Source organism: Diaphorina citri, unplaced genomic scaffold (genome assembly GCF_000475195.1).
Source record: "Diaphorina citri unplaced genomic scaffold, Diaci psyllid genome assembly version 1.1 scaffold3411, whole genome shotgun sequence".
Taxonomy (NCBI): domain Eukaryota; kingdom Metazoa; phylum Arthropoda; class Insecta; order Hemiptera; family Psyllidae; genus Diaphorina; species Diaphorina citri.
In genome coordinates, this window is record NW_007380819.1 from 1 (window position 1) to 14,723 (window position 14,723).

A 14,723-nucleotide genomic window follows, 5' to 3' on the forward strand; every position below is an offset into this window, starting at 1 on the left:
GTTCTCGGAACGGCTGGCTTTCCTCCTATCCTGTCTTCCTTCTCTCTTCGATTTCGGGACGATAAAACCCTAGCAGTTCGTTCCCTCTGTCAAACCTCTTTAAAAAAAATCCCATTTACGTGCTGGAAAGTAACCTGTTGAAGTACTTGCAATCGAAATACGAGTGCAAATTTTTTGTCAATGTTGGGATTCGAACCCGGGACCTTCTGCATGGCAAGCAAGCGCGTTACCAGTGGGCTAACCGTGTTAATTATGTTTTTATTTTCCAGAACACCCCCCGTATTTCTCTCTGTCAATGTGTTAGCCAAGCAGTTCAACTTCTCCTTCCCCTTTCACCTCTCTCCCCCCTCCTCCAGGATATTCTCTCCTCTGAAAAGTCATCTTCTCTCTCTCAGAGTAAATCAGTCCTGGAGCTCTGGTTATGGGGACCTGAGAATGTCAATATTAACGAGGATAAACAGCTAGCCTTACAGAGGTAACAACCGTCCTGCCTAGGATACACGTATTTTCCTTTCGTAATTCTCATGGTGGTAGCGAGTGGTGAAATGAAACATTGCCTGTACCATTTCCCACCATCAGGTACCAACTGAAAATTTGCGAAAGAAAAATACGACCCTTGTATTTAGGGTAAAATTGCACACTCGAACATATACACTTCTACATTTCCCACCATCAGGTACCAACTGAAAATTTGCGAAAGAAAAATACGACCCTTGAATTTAGGGTAAAATTGCACACTCGAACATATGTACATAAGTAGATTGTTGTAAGGAATTCCTCTCTGTAAAATGGGAAATTTCATATTCAAAACTTTCGTATATGTTTTGTGTTTGTTTAAATCCAAGACAATTCATCATTTTCTTTTTTCTTTTTTTTTAATCCAATTTTTTTCCTTTTTTTCCTCGAATTTCAGCAGTGACTTGCATACAATACCAATACTAACATTTCTCAATGATTTCTCTCTCGAACATATGTATGTACATAAGTAGATTGTTGTAAGGAATTCCTCTCTGTAAAATGGGAAATTTCATATTCAAAACTTTCGTCTATGTTTTGTGTTTGTTTATTTTGTATGTTTGTTTAAATCCAAGACAATTCATCATTTTCTTTTTTTCTAATCCAATTTTTTTCCTTTTTTCCTCGAATTTCAGCAGTGACTTGCATACAATACCAATACTAACATTTCTCAATGATTTAATCCAATTTTTTTCCTTTTTTTCCTCGAATTTCAGCAGTGACTTGCATACAATACCAATACTAACATTTCTCAATGATTTCTCTCCTATTTCAGATGGTTAGATCTGGACCGCGCGACTTGTCTACACTCTCTCGTATGTTCCCGTCCCCCTCACCTGTCACCTCAGGATTATGCTCATCTCCTATTCCTCGTCCGAACCAACTCCAAGAACTTGATGGATGCTTCCAATATATTGGCTAGTCATTCATGACGGCGGGTTTTACCCAACATTCGGCGACAAGCTACCAACTTCCTCACATTAACTTCAACCAGCCTGAGTGGAGCCGGGAACCCAGCAGCACTATTGTACAGATGGTCACCCATCCAGGTACTTACCACGCGCGACGTTGCTTAACTTCTGTGATCTGTTTGGAACGTTCTATCACCGATTTAACTTGAAAGTATTCAGTAATCAAATTAGTCTCCTACTAAGTATTTACATAGAAAACAAAATCCAGATAAAATGTTCATCACTGTTGATGAAGTTAATAATATGTTAAGATAGTTTTTATTTGGATAATCAAGTCGATTTAACTTGAAAGTAGTCAGTAATCAAAAGTCTCCTACTAGGTATTTACACATAGAAAACAAAATCCAGATAAAATGTTCATCACTGTTGATGAAGTTAATATGTTAAGATAGTTTTTATTTGGATAATGAAGTCCAAGTACATTTTGTATACAATTCTGATATTTAACAAGTGTGACTAGAAGATAACAATAAAGCAATACAAGATATCAATCGAGTGATCATTGCAAAACACTTTCGACAACGATAATATCTAAATACATTTGGATTCTTTGTGGTTACACAAGAATCTCTTCTTGTGTTTTTTGTGGGTGTTACATTGTTAAAAGAGAAATACGTTATATTATGTATACGTATTGGAAAATGAGATGCAAATAGCCAAATAGAGAGGCCAGCAGTATTGTGACGAGACCGTCACTCATTCAGAACTTCGACACGCTACGTGTTGCTTAACTTGAGCGTATTATTACTTTGTCGTACATTTGGATTGGATTTGGACTACATGTTGCGTGTATCAATGTGTTCTACAATGTGAACGCCAACCTCTGTTCAACAAGAGCCGGTGAGTAATTGAGTACTTTTACTATACTATACATAGCTATACAGAAAAAATCTTAATATAATTTTAAAACAAACAGCAATTTAATTAGAAAATAAATTCAAGCCCAGTTAACAACTCTTATAGGTATGTAGGTACGGCTAAGTAGGTACTCACCTTCTTACCTATGTGTACTTACATTGCTATGCAAGTGTTGTGTCGTACATTTGGATTGGATTTGGACTACATGTTGCGTGTATCAATGTGTTCTACAATGTGACCGCCAACCTCTGTTCAACAAGAGCCGGTGAGTAATTGAGTACTTTTACTATACTATACATAGCTATACAGATAAAATCTTAATATAATTTTAAAACAAACAGCAATTTAATTTGAAAATAAATTCAAGCCCAGTTAACAACTCTTATAGGTATGTAGGTACGGCTAAGTAGGTAGGTACTCACCTTCTTACCTATGTGTACTTACATTGCTATGCAAGTGTTAGATATAGGTATGTACTAGAGTAATTTTGATTCACTAAGAGAACATTCCAACATAAGAGAACATTACCTAATTTCTACCAAATCTCGACCTGGATACAAGCTAATCTTATATTTTGAGGTAACACCATTAAAATAATAATAAGTATAAATAAGTCTTAGGTATATAGGTATAGAGGTACCTTTAAATATATATAGAGCTACTTGTTTACATTATTTTATAGGTTCCTTAAAAAGTAAAGTAGTAGGTACTCTCTCTTATATTTTGAGGTAACACCATTAAAATAATAATAATAAGTATAAATAAGTCTTAGGTATAGAGGTACCTTTAAATATATATAGAGCTACTTGTTTACATTATTTTATAGGTTCCTTAAAAAGTAAAGTAGTAGGTACTCTCATTAAATTTCTATTTTATTCACAGTTTATTATACAAATGATACAATATTACTAATAGGTAAATAAAATCTAGATTATGCTATTGTTTTGTGTTTGTATATTTCCTATAGTTTAACTACAAGCTCAGATTATTTTTTTCTGGGTCCTCGCAGTCCCATGTTGACTTTTGTCTTTATTCCATTTTAAATCGTTTTTTTTTCATTAAATCTCATGTTGAAAACCATATTGGATCAGTTGATTAATCAATACAGTAACCAAGTCAGGACCAGGAATATTATTGGCTAGAAGATGATGGTTCTTCCTTAGAGTAACCCTATACACAACTCTCAGGACCAGGAATATTATTGGCTAGAAGATGATGGTTCTTCCTTAGAGTAATCCTATACACAACTCTCAGGACCAGGAATATTATTGGCTAGAAGATGATGGTTTTTCCTTAGAGTAATCCTATACACAACTCTCAGGACCAGGAATATTATTGGCTAGAAGATGATGGTTCTTCCTTAGAGTAATCCTATACACAACTCTCAGGACCAGGAATATTACTGGCTAGAAGATGATGGTTCTTCCTTAGAGTAATCCTATACACAACTCTCAGGACCAGGAATATTATTGGCTAGAAGATGATGGTTCTTCCTTAGAGTGCCATTCCCAGTGGTAGAGGAAGACGAGGGGGAGTATGCCAAGGTTTGAGGTCGGCTGGGTGCCAGGCCCTCCACTGGGGTCTCACATGGGGACATCTGGAAAATGAGAGAAAACGCGAGTTAGATATAAGAACAGTACCTACCTATGTATGTAGACAACGCGAGTTTTAGATATAAGAACAGTACCTATCTATGTAGGTACCTAACTCTAACAATAGATCAGTTGCGCTTACTTGGGTGGTGTTTCAAAGTCATAGAGCAGGAAAAATGAGGACCAACGGAATTTTCCTTTTTCTTCAGATCAGTAGGTATAGGTACCTATTCTACTACTACCTATATTTCGTAGTAATGAAACAACCACCTACTGCATTAGACTCCTGTGGTCTGTGTCGTAGTATGTCCCTTATCAGATGGGCGATAAGAGACACAATACTTCCCATTTAGGTGCTGGTGGTACCTAACTCTAACAATTGGAGTTTACACACAAAAGCACAGAATAATTTGTATACAGATATCTAAAACTTAAACTCCTCTTCCCTCTTTATCCGTTACAGAGCATTTAATATTTTAAATTGCACCATGGATAAAGAGTAAGCCATATGCATGTATTACTACTTATTCATATTGAGATGATTTGTGTTTATGTTACTAAATAAATGGTTAACTATTGAAAAAAATTAGATAGATAGATTTCCCTCGATTGGGATTCAAACCCAGCACCTTTTTATCTGAGACCACTATTCGGGCACAGATGTGGGTTTTAGATTAATTTTAAGAGTTGATTAAATCCTCTCTCTCTCTGTTCACTCTGCATTATGCCCACTACTCGCACTCAAACTATCGATTGTAGTGTCACAGACCTAGCTGTGTCTGTCAGACGCGCTGAGCTTGAGTGGTGTGCATTAGATATTTAGATTTGCCCCTGGCGGACGTTAAAAGCAGTAGCGAAGCAATTTCTGAGTGCCTGGGAACCGATGACATGGCCATTTTGTGCGGTTTTAAGCATTTTTCTTCCTTTTCCAGGTCTTCTATTGCAAGATCCAGTATCATGGAACCTCTTGAGAACATATTGGATGGTACTTCGAGGGACATTTAACTTCTGAGCAATGTAACAGATACGTTATCCTCACCATTCAGAAACACGGCTTAGGTTACCTCCACAGTATCCAGATTTAAATCAGAACATTTAACTTCTAGGCAACGTAACGATAGATACGTTATCCTCACCAATCAAAAACAGGCTTATGGCAGCTCCACAGTATCCAGATTTAAATCAGAACACTTAAAAGGGTCACTCGACATATTCTCAAACAATTTAATCACAAATGAGCACAATAATCACTCACTAGAGGAAGAAAAAATAAGATTTTTCAGGATAGCAGGAATTCCTTACTGAAAGGTCTTTAAACGAAGAAAAGGTCATAAAAAGAAACCTTTAATGGAACATTTTGACAAACAATATGTTGCTCATATGATTGAGAACCAAATTTGGGATGTCCCCTAGTAATTACCATCCATATCGGAAAGGTAGAAGCGAAGGTTATGGACATTTTTTTGAAGTTGTCCAAGTAATTTTGTGGGCGAGTGTAGTTTAGGTTAACCTTATGTTCGAGTTCCTACATTCTACGTAGGATAAAGGTAGCTATTCTGTATCAAATACACTAGATACCTACAGAAAAATATTTCATTATTTAGTAATTTTCAAGCTCGCTGAAAGGTATTTTCTGAAAATTTCAATTTCATGGGGGCATACACTAAAAAACACTGGGGAGTAATATACTTGGGAAAACCAAAATTAAATGAGTCGCACGGAAATAATAATAATAATAATAATATAATAATAATAATAATAATAATATAATAAGAAGGATAATATAATATAATAATAATAATAATAATAATAATAATAATATATATAATATAAAATATAAATAATAAATGATCAAGCGAGGTGGGGGAAGAGGAGAAGGGAGGGAAGGATTTGGAATGAAAATTTGTATTTCCTCACAATTTAATGTTCATGGACAAAGTCGATAATTTGAGATGAGTGAGGGTGATGGAGAGACTTGAGTGAGAAAGAGAGAGAGACTGGAGTGAGAGAAAAGAGAGAGAGACTGAGTAGAGAGAGAGGGAGAGAGAGAGAGAGAGAGAGAGAGCGGAAGGGTTAACCTCAAAGTTTTTTCACCCAGACAGACGTTAAATAATTTTGGGGTCACTAAATCCGAATCCCGGATCCTTTACTACAAGGTATAAGTACCTATACCTAGGGACGTGTAGTCGTCTCCTACTGTTACTATCTATCAAAGGTATTTTTTATATTAAAAAAAAAACGTATTTTATGAATAGATCAGTTGCGCTTACTTGGGTGATGTTCCAAAGTTCATAGAGCAGGAAAAATGAGAACCAACGGAATTTTTCTTTTTCTTCTACGGCTTCTAGATACCGAGATAAATCGATTTAAAAAATACCGGTAAATCGTGAAGTTTGACGTCACGGCATACGCTCCCGTAGGCAATGACGTCATAATTCATGACTCCCGCTTCGTTTGTTTGTGCGCAAGCGTTTCTGCGCAGTTCGACGTGAAATCTGACGTCAAAACTCTTTGAACTTTTTCATTAGAACGGCAATAAAAATTGAATTTTCGACCTTTTCAAGTTACTTTTTCGGAGTTTCGACCTCAGATTTGGATTTTTCACTCAATAAAAATTGAATTTTCGACCTTTTCAAGTTACTTTTTCGGAGTTTCGACCTCAGATTTGGATTTTTCACTAAATAAAAATTGAATTTTCGACCTTTCAAGTTACTTTTTCGGAGTTTCGACCTCAGATTTGGATTTTTCACTACTTTTTACGTAGGAATTGACCATTTATTAATAATTTTTACCCATTTGCAACTCCTCCATTGCCTCAAAGTTGAAGGGAGTTAGTTCTGGAGGAGGTAAAATAAAACATCTACCTACAAATTTTTTATGTAAAAAAAAAAGTTCTGAAGGAAATATTTCCTCAGTAATTTTTTTCATCCTTTTTTAAATCCTCTCTGCTTTCTCCATTGAATACTCTCAGAAATATACCAGGCCATATTATTACGTAGGTATTAGGTATTATAAAGTTGAGAAAAAAAACAATGTTGAAAAAAAGTTTTGATTTCTGTTAAAAAAAATTTCCTGTATTTTTTAACCTAAAAGTAAAACCCGTTGTTATCGCCTCGTGCAATATAAAGATCAACATGAAAGTTAGTGTCAAAAAAAGATAAGTCCGGAAAATAATACTCCAGATAAACCCTTTTTTTCTGAGAGGCCTTTTTTTTTTAAAATAAAATATTTCTTGTTGAATGTAGGTAGGTAGTAGGTAGGTATCAAAAAGATATTTTTTTTTGCCTAACCTATAGCTAGGTACTTACTCTTATAAAACATAAGGCTGTCTTCACCCTTTGTTGTTTGGTAATGCCAGCCACATACATATATGGACAGATCAGTAGGTAGGTACCTATACTACTACTACCTATATTTCGTAGTAATGAAACAACCACCTATTGCATTAGACTCCTGTGGTCTGTGTCGTAGTATGTCCCTTATCAGATGGGCGATAAGAGACACAATACTTCTCATTTAGGTGCTGGTGCTGTCATGTTGTGTGTATGAATGTAGCTAAGCTAAGGAATTTGGGTTCTTCTTACCTGTGTCCTTTTTTAGTCCGTCCTTCCTTTAGATATTATTACAATAGTAAAGAAAAAAGCCATCCGTTCCGAGAAAGAACGTTATCTGTTTAGGATGAAATGAACCCCGGGCGGGAATTAAACCCGCGACAAGGTTAGCTTCTAAGCTAACTAGACTGACTGGATTTTTTCTTTTCTTCAGTTATTTGGTCAATACCATAGTTTGGTCTAAAATACCTCATTTTAGGCGTAGGTATAGGGGCTTAACGTCACTTTCTGTGTCGTAGTATGTCCCTTATCAGATGGGCGATAAGAGACACAATACTTCCCATTTAGGTGCTGGTGCTGTCATGTTGTGTGTATGAATCTCCAATTGGTAGCTATGTAGTAGCTAAGGAATAAATTTGGGTTCTTCTTACCTGTGTCCTTTTTTAGTCCATCCTTCCTTTAGATATTATTACAATAGTAAAGAAAGGTATAAGGGACGGACTATTGTATTCGTTTCGGTGTCGTCTGTCTGTCTGTCATGACGGCGGGTTTTACCCACCATTCGGCGACAAGCTACCAGCTTCCTCACATTAACCTCAACCAGCCTGAGTGGAGCCGGGAACCCAGCAGCACTCTATTGTCCAGATGGTCACCCATCCAGGTACTTACCACGCGCAACGTTGCTTAACTTCTGTGATCTGTTTGGAACGTTCTATCACAGATTTAACTTGAAAGTAGTCTCCTACTAGGTATTTACACATAGAAAACAAAATCCAGATAAAATGTTCATCACTGTTGATGAAGTTAATAATATGTTAAGATAGTTTTTATTTGGATAATCAAGTTAGAAGGACTTATCCAAATCTTGTCGACCTATATATCAAATTAAAGGTCTTTTTACCAGGATCACGAAGATAGTGGTGCAAATTTTGTTCAGAGAACCAAAAAGCCAAAAAAAAACTGGTTTTTGGGGGATTTTTTTTTTCACATTTTCTCACACAAATGAGCTCTGATCTCGAAATTTGTCGCGACGACCTATAAACTCAAAGTGAGAAAGTTTTAGATAACACTTCAGCCGTTATTTTAAGATCGGTTTTAGCGTTACCTATGTTAAGCTACGCCGTAGCTGTCAAATGTGACAAGGATGCGACACGCATCTTTTGGTTAAGATCGGTGCAACGCTTGGCGGCATTTCTGCCGCTTTTTGGTGGTTTTCGGTATAATTAAATAATATCTCGGGAACGGTATGAGCTAGAGACTTGAAATTTGGTATGAAGTCCACAAATGTGACAAGGATGCAACACAAAACTTTAATCTTTTGGTTAAGATCGGTGCAACGCTTGGCGGCATTTCTGCCGCTTTTTGGTGGTTTTCGGTATGATTAAATAATATCTCGAGAACGGTATGAGCTAGAGACTTGAAATTTGGTATGAAGTCCACAATTGTGACAAGGATGCAACACAAAACTTTTGGTTAGGATAGGTGCTGCATATGGCGGCAATTCAGCCGCTTTTTGGCGTGTTTCGACCACCATTTTTTGGTTAAGATCGGTGCAACGCTTGGCGGCATTTCTGCCGCTTTTTGGTGGTTTTCGGTAAAATTAAATAATATCTCGGGAACGGGTATGAGCTAGAGACTTGAAATTTGGTATGAAGTCCACAAACGTGACAAGGTTGCAACACAAAACTTTTGGTTAGGATAGGTGCTGCATATGGCGGCAATTCAGCCGCTTTTTGGCGTGTTTCGACCACTTTTTGGCGGTTTTTAGCCATACTGACTAAACGGTTAGAGATTTTGTAAAAGTTACAATAGAAGAACACCCAAATAAGCATCTTTCAATAGGATAAGGAAAGTCGTGTGATGTTCACACCAGATTTTTTTTATTACTACTCTTTTTACACATGTATCACCAAACACGTGTCAGTAGATTCCGTCTCCAGATGACTAAACATAAGGTATACCTAATTTTTTCTATTACTACTCTTTTTACACATGTATCACCAAACACGTGTCAGTAGATTCCGTCTCCAGATGACTAAACATAAGGTATACCTACGTGATTACTACTCTTTTTACACATGTATCACCAAACACGTGTCAGTAGATTCCGTCTCCAGATGACTAAACATAAGGTATACCTGGGAGATTTCGCATCGAATCCTGATCCCCATAACGCAACCCATGTTGGCGCCATCTTGTTTACATCATNNNNCTATTACTACTCTTTTTACACATGTATCACCAAACACGTGTCAGTAGATTCCGTCTCCAGATGACTAAACATAAGGTATACCTACGTGTTTAAATTCAAACTGATAAGATATATTCCCAAAAAGATGCTCTTTTGTTTTGATTTAGTTTGGTGAAAATAATTGGAGCAGAAATACGTATGTGCTTTTACATATTATTACTACCTACCTACTTAGTTAGGTAACAAAACTGATTGATTACTTACAAAGCTGGCTATCACCCCGGTATTATTATTGTATTCACATTGAGATATGGTGCTGTCTCTGTCTAATGGATCATCTGACACTGTGAAATAAAGAGAGAGGGAATGGATCGAAAATAATTGGAGCAGAAATATGTATGTGCTTTTACATACATGTATATATAGATATATACCTATCTTTAAAAAAAAAATGGGAAAATATAGTTTTCGGTCTTACTGGGTTAAATTATTACTACCTACCTATTTAGTTAGGTAACAAAACTGATTGATTACTTACAAAGCTGGCTATCACCCCGGTATTATTATTATTGTATTCACATTGAGATATGGTGCTGTCTCTGTCTAATGGATCATCTGACACTGTGAAATAAAGAGAGAGGGAATGATAAATTAAACATGCGTAATTTCTCAGAATCATGCCGAAATGAAAGTTCAAATTGTGTGAACGCCTGAATTTTTTTGACCTATGCAACGTGCAGGTGTAATGGAATATTTGGATCATGGATATTGAATACCTTATCACTTATCATTATTAATCACCTCTCAGTCCGCTCAATCGTAACCGATTCCTTCAATAGCCTGTTCACACAGAATGATTTTCGTCTAAACAAGTTACAATTTTTCCGATTTTTTTATCCGTTGGCAATGTGAACACACTAATTTATTTGCCTCGAAGACGCCGAGACGCCTCACGAAAAAAAAAAAAAAAAAAAAAAAAAAAAAAAAAAACCGCCCAAAAAAAAAAACCTTTTCGGGCAGGAAAAAAAGTTTTTGGGTTCCCTCTAAAAATGTGAACGGGCTATAATCTCCTCTGTTGTAAACAATCTAAAAAATAGTATGTTGTGACGTCATGTACGTACATAATATTTATTATATGGAAAGTTTACAAAGTTTATCGGTATTTTTTCAAATCTCGAGATCTACTAGGTAGTCGTAGAAAAAATATTATTTCTATACCTATATTAAAATTGTTTAAATTTTAAATAATTTATACCTACATGATAATTGTCAGGGTGTTTATCGTTATAATCTCACCTCTACTTAGAATGTCAATCTGTTTATCGTTATAATCTCACCTCTACTTAGAATGTCAATCTGTTTACTCTCTTTCTCCCTCTGTGCTCTCTGTCTTTCTCCCTCTGTGCTCTCTCTCTTTCTCCCTCTGTCCTCTCTCTCTCTTTCTCCCTCTGTGCTCTCTGTCTTTCTCCCTCTGTGCTCTCTCTCTTTCTCCCTCTGTCCTCTCTCTCTCTCTCTTTCTCCCTCTGTGCTCTCTCTCTCTTTCTCCCTCTGTGCTCTCTCTTTCTCCCTCTGTCCTCTCTCTCTTTTTTTCTCCCTCTGTCTCTCTCTTTCTCCCTCTGTCCTCTCTCTCTTCTTCTCTACCCCTCTGTGCTCTCTCTCTCTTTCTCCCTCTGTCCTCTCTCTCTCTTTCTCCCTCTGTCTTCTCTCTCTCTCCCTCTGTCCTCTCTCTCTCTTTCTCCTTCTGTGCTCTCTCTCTTTCTCCCTCTGTGCTCTCTCTTTTTCTCCCTCTCTCTCTCTTTTTTTTCTCCCTCTGTCTCTCTCTTTCTCCCTCTGTCCTCTCTCTCTTCTTCTCTACTTAGGTAGGGTAGAAGCTGTCATTATATATTTTCCAAAAAATAAACGAGTTTTAATACGAACATCTGGGTATTTTGAAAGTAGGAGAGAGAAGGAAGGAGGTAGAGAGTTGAAGAGAGAAAGAGAGAGAGAGAGGAAGCGGAAGAGAAGCACATTTCCTGTCTACAGGAAGAAAATTCCAGCAAAATTTTTGTGGCCTGTCTATTCATTAGATTGATGGAGAGAGAGAGAGAGAATGAGAGAGAGGAGGGAGAGAGAGAAATTCTTTTTGTTTTAGGTATATGCTGATAAAAAAGACATAGGTAATAATGGTAATATAATACTATGTATACATAGATAGGTAGTATAGTAAGTATAATTCCGTGAACTACATATTGAACTCTCTCAGAGAAAGGTCTTTTATATTATAATGTTCTCAGAACAAAATAATCAAATGTTCATTCCGTGCCACCATGTAGCCACAATTGATGTCCCAGGCGGTCACCTGTCTATACATATACCAACCACGCTCAAAGCAACTCAACTTCAGTGATCAGTGAGGAACTGGCTTAGAGTTCAAGGAGAAGGAGGCCAGGATATCTTAACTTAGAGTTCAAGGAGAAGGAGGCCAGGATATCTTAACTTATATTCAACGAAGCAAGTTAGTGATTTTCATGATTTATAAGGATTGTTCATTCAATTTTTTTATTTGTTTGTTTCGCCTTTGGTCTGGTCTTTGAAATTATTTGTCTGATTTTTTTACAGAAATTTGACAAAAATATTGAACAGGTACATATTATGTAATTAGAGAAATATTTAACTTGGGTGTTCTCAAGCCTATTTAGTATGAGTTGCTTAATTCAAGTGTTAGCTTGAGTATGAGTTGCTTAATTCAAGTGTTAGCTTGAGTATGAGTTGCTTAATTCAAGTGTTAGCTTGAGGATGAGTTGCTTAATTCAAGTGTTAGCTTGAGTATGAGTTGCTTAATTCAAAGGTTAGCTTGAGTATGAGTTGCTTAATGCAAGTGTTAGCTTGAGTATGAGTTGCTTAATTCAAGTGTTAGCTTGAGTATGAGTTGCCTAATTCAAGTGTTAGCTTGAGGATGAGTTGCTTAATTCAAGTCTTAGCTTGAGTATGAGTTGCTTAATTCAAAGGTTAGCTTGAGCATGAGTTGCTTAATTCAAGTGTTAGCTTGAGCATGAGTTGCTTAATTCAAGTGTTAGCTTGAGTATGAGTTGCTTAATTCAAGAAGTGTTATTAGCTTGAGTATGAGTTGCTTAATTCAAGTGTTAGCTTGAGTATGAGTTCTTATATAGTCAAAATCAATTTTCTTCAGATAGCTCTGTATAAGTTTAATACATTTTGATGATAACACTAGGGGATTATTTACTAAATCTCTCATAGGCCTACTGGTCCGCTATGAAGATTAACGTCAGCCATGTCACATTGGTAAAACATGTCACCTTAAGAATAATAATACTTTACAGAACTTAAGTTCAACCCCCCCCCTTCACAGCCAAGCGAACGTCTAACATAACACTAATAAGTAACTCTACCTACCCAAAGTCATGTGACGAGAGAGAGAGAGAGAGAGAGAAAGGGGGGGTAAGTGAGTTTAAACTGTAAACAAAATACCCCCTCTCTCTCTCGTTTCTTCCAACACTGCACATTCTGCACAAAGGCTTAGGACTTAATTTAAGATTAGGCAACAATGTAAACACTAACACTCACATCATCACACAATGTAACCCCTCCCGCTCCTATTTATCCTTCTCTCTCTCTCTCCTTCACCTAATATCCTGGTCTCTAATATGCAAAGGTTACCTTATTCCACTCTGTCCTATCTCTGAGTATGGAGAGAGAGAGAGAGAGAGAGAGGATGATAAAGGTTGTAATGAAAATTGAGGGTAAAGAACGGGAAGGTTTCTTGTGAACTCTTGGACTTCTACCTTATGCTCTCTCTCTCACACACAGACACACTCCCATTCTTTGTCCTTCTCCCTCTCTCTTGTGTTAATAAGGAAACAAAATTCAGTGGCGGCCATTTTGAGTCCAAGTTTCCAGTTAACTGATGTATGATGTATGTATGTAGGTATATTTATATTTTGTACTCAGTGGACATCAGATGTGGGATCCTGGGAAGTAGGTACCTATATTAAAGTTGACTCCCCTGGGGCCGCCCCTGATAGTGCCAAAAAAAAAAAAACTGAGGTCCCCTTAAGTAGGTTCCCCTTGAAGATAAAGAAATACGTGTTTTAGAATTTTTCCGAATTCCAAACGGTTCTCGAGTTTTCAGGGTTGCAACTTTTTTTTAACACCCTGTATGTATAGTAGCTATTATAGGCTGGGTAAATTTGTAGCAGATTTTGATTTAACCACTTGATGGCGAGGAATGGAAAATTTTTTCCTTCTTCTTCTTACTATGATAATTTTAACACCCCTATCATTTGCGCACGACAAATTCAAACCGAACAGGTAACTAAAAAAAAGGTAAGTACCTACCTACCTATTTATTTAAAAACTAAAAATCTATATGTATATGTATAAGAAAAATAATTACCTGTTTGTGATACATCATAATATCAAAGATCTTAAAGAACGTAGTACTACTACAAGTTTGAGAGATCTCCCCCCCGATACCACTATAGGTATAGATAGATTCATCATATTGTAGAAGGATCACGAACAAAATGGCTAAAAAGAAAACGAGAGAGAGAGAGAGAGAGAGAGGAGGGAGAAGGGCCATCACTGACAATCTTATTAAGTACGTGAACACATTATATTATGCTCAAGTTTGTTTTAAAACGAGGAGAAAGTAAAAGAAGTGAAGAAAATGAAGGAAGAGTATTACCTACCGTCCTTAGTCCTTAGGGAGTGCTATTATAATAATTGAACTCAGTTTGAGTTTGAATTCCAAGTTACTCTTCACTCGCCAATTATTTTTTCTTTCATTTCGTTTGTTTATTTCACGATGACTTTTGATCTTAGAACTTTGTCAAAAATGTTCAACAGAAAGAAAATACCCACGTTTTGGGCCACTTAGAGAAATTCTTTGGTTCACTAAAACTATGGACCGGTTTGCCATTTTTTTTTTTTTTTTACGTGAAAAGTGGTTCCATCAGGTGCTTTTTCAAGTGTTAGTTCGCGGTTTCAATTCCTGCACCAGGGCGTTTTTTTTTTACTTTTTACTTTCCTTATCCTATAGGAAGGA

General features: G+C 36.6%; 1 protein-coding gene and 1 long non-coding RNA gene across 2 annotated transcripts; one reads left to right on the forward strand and one right to left on the reverse strand.

Annotated features, from left to right (window-relative positions):
* Positions 1-269: 269 nt before the first annotated feature.
* LOC103520277 lies at positions 270-1,448 on the forward strand (the record flags this gene model as incomplete). The annotated part of the gene is made up of 2 exons (XM_008485366.1): positions 270-475; positions 1,292-1,448. Coding segments are annotated over 2 exons (363 nt in total), but the record flags the coding sequence as incomplete, so codon positions are not given.
* Positions 1,449-3,097: 1,649 nt separating this feature from the next.
* On the reverse strand, positions 3,098-11,036 carry LOC113471962. Its single transcript, XR_003394459.1, has 3 exons — positions 11,017-11,036; positions 9,944-10,023; positions 3,098-3,942 (listed from the first exon to the last, which is right to left on the reverse strand). It is a non-coding gene; the product is annotated as an uncharacterized LOC113471962 (long non-coding RNA).
* Positions 11,037-14,723: the final 3,687 nt, after the last annotated feature.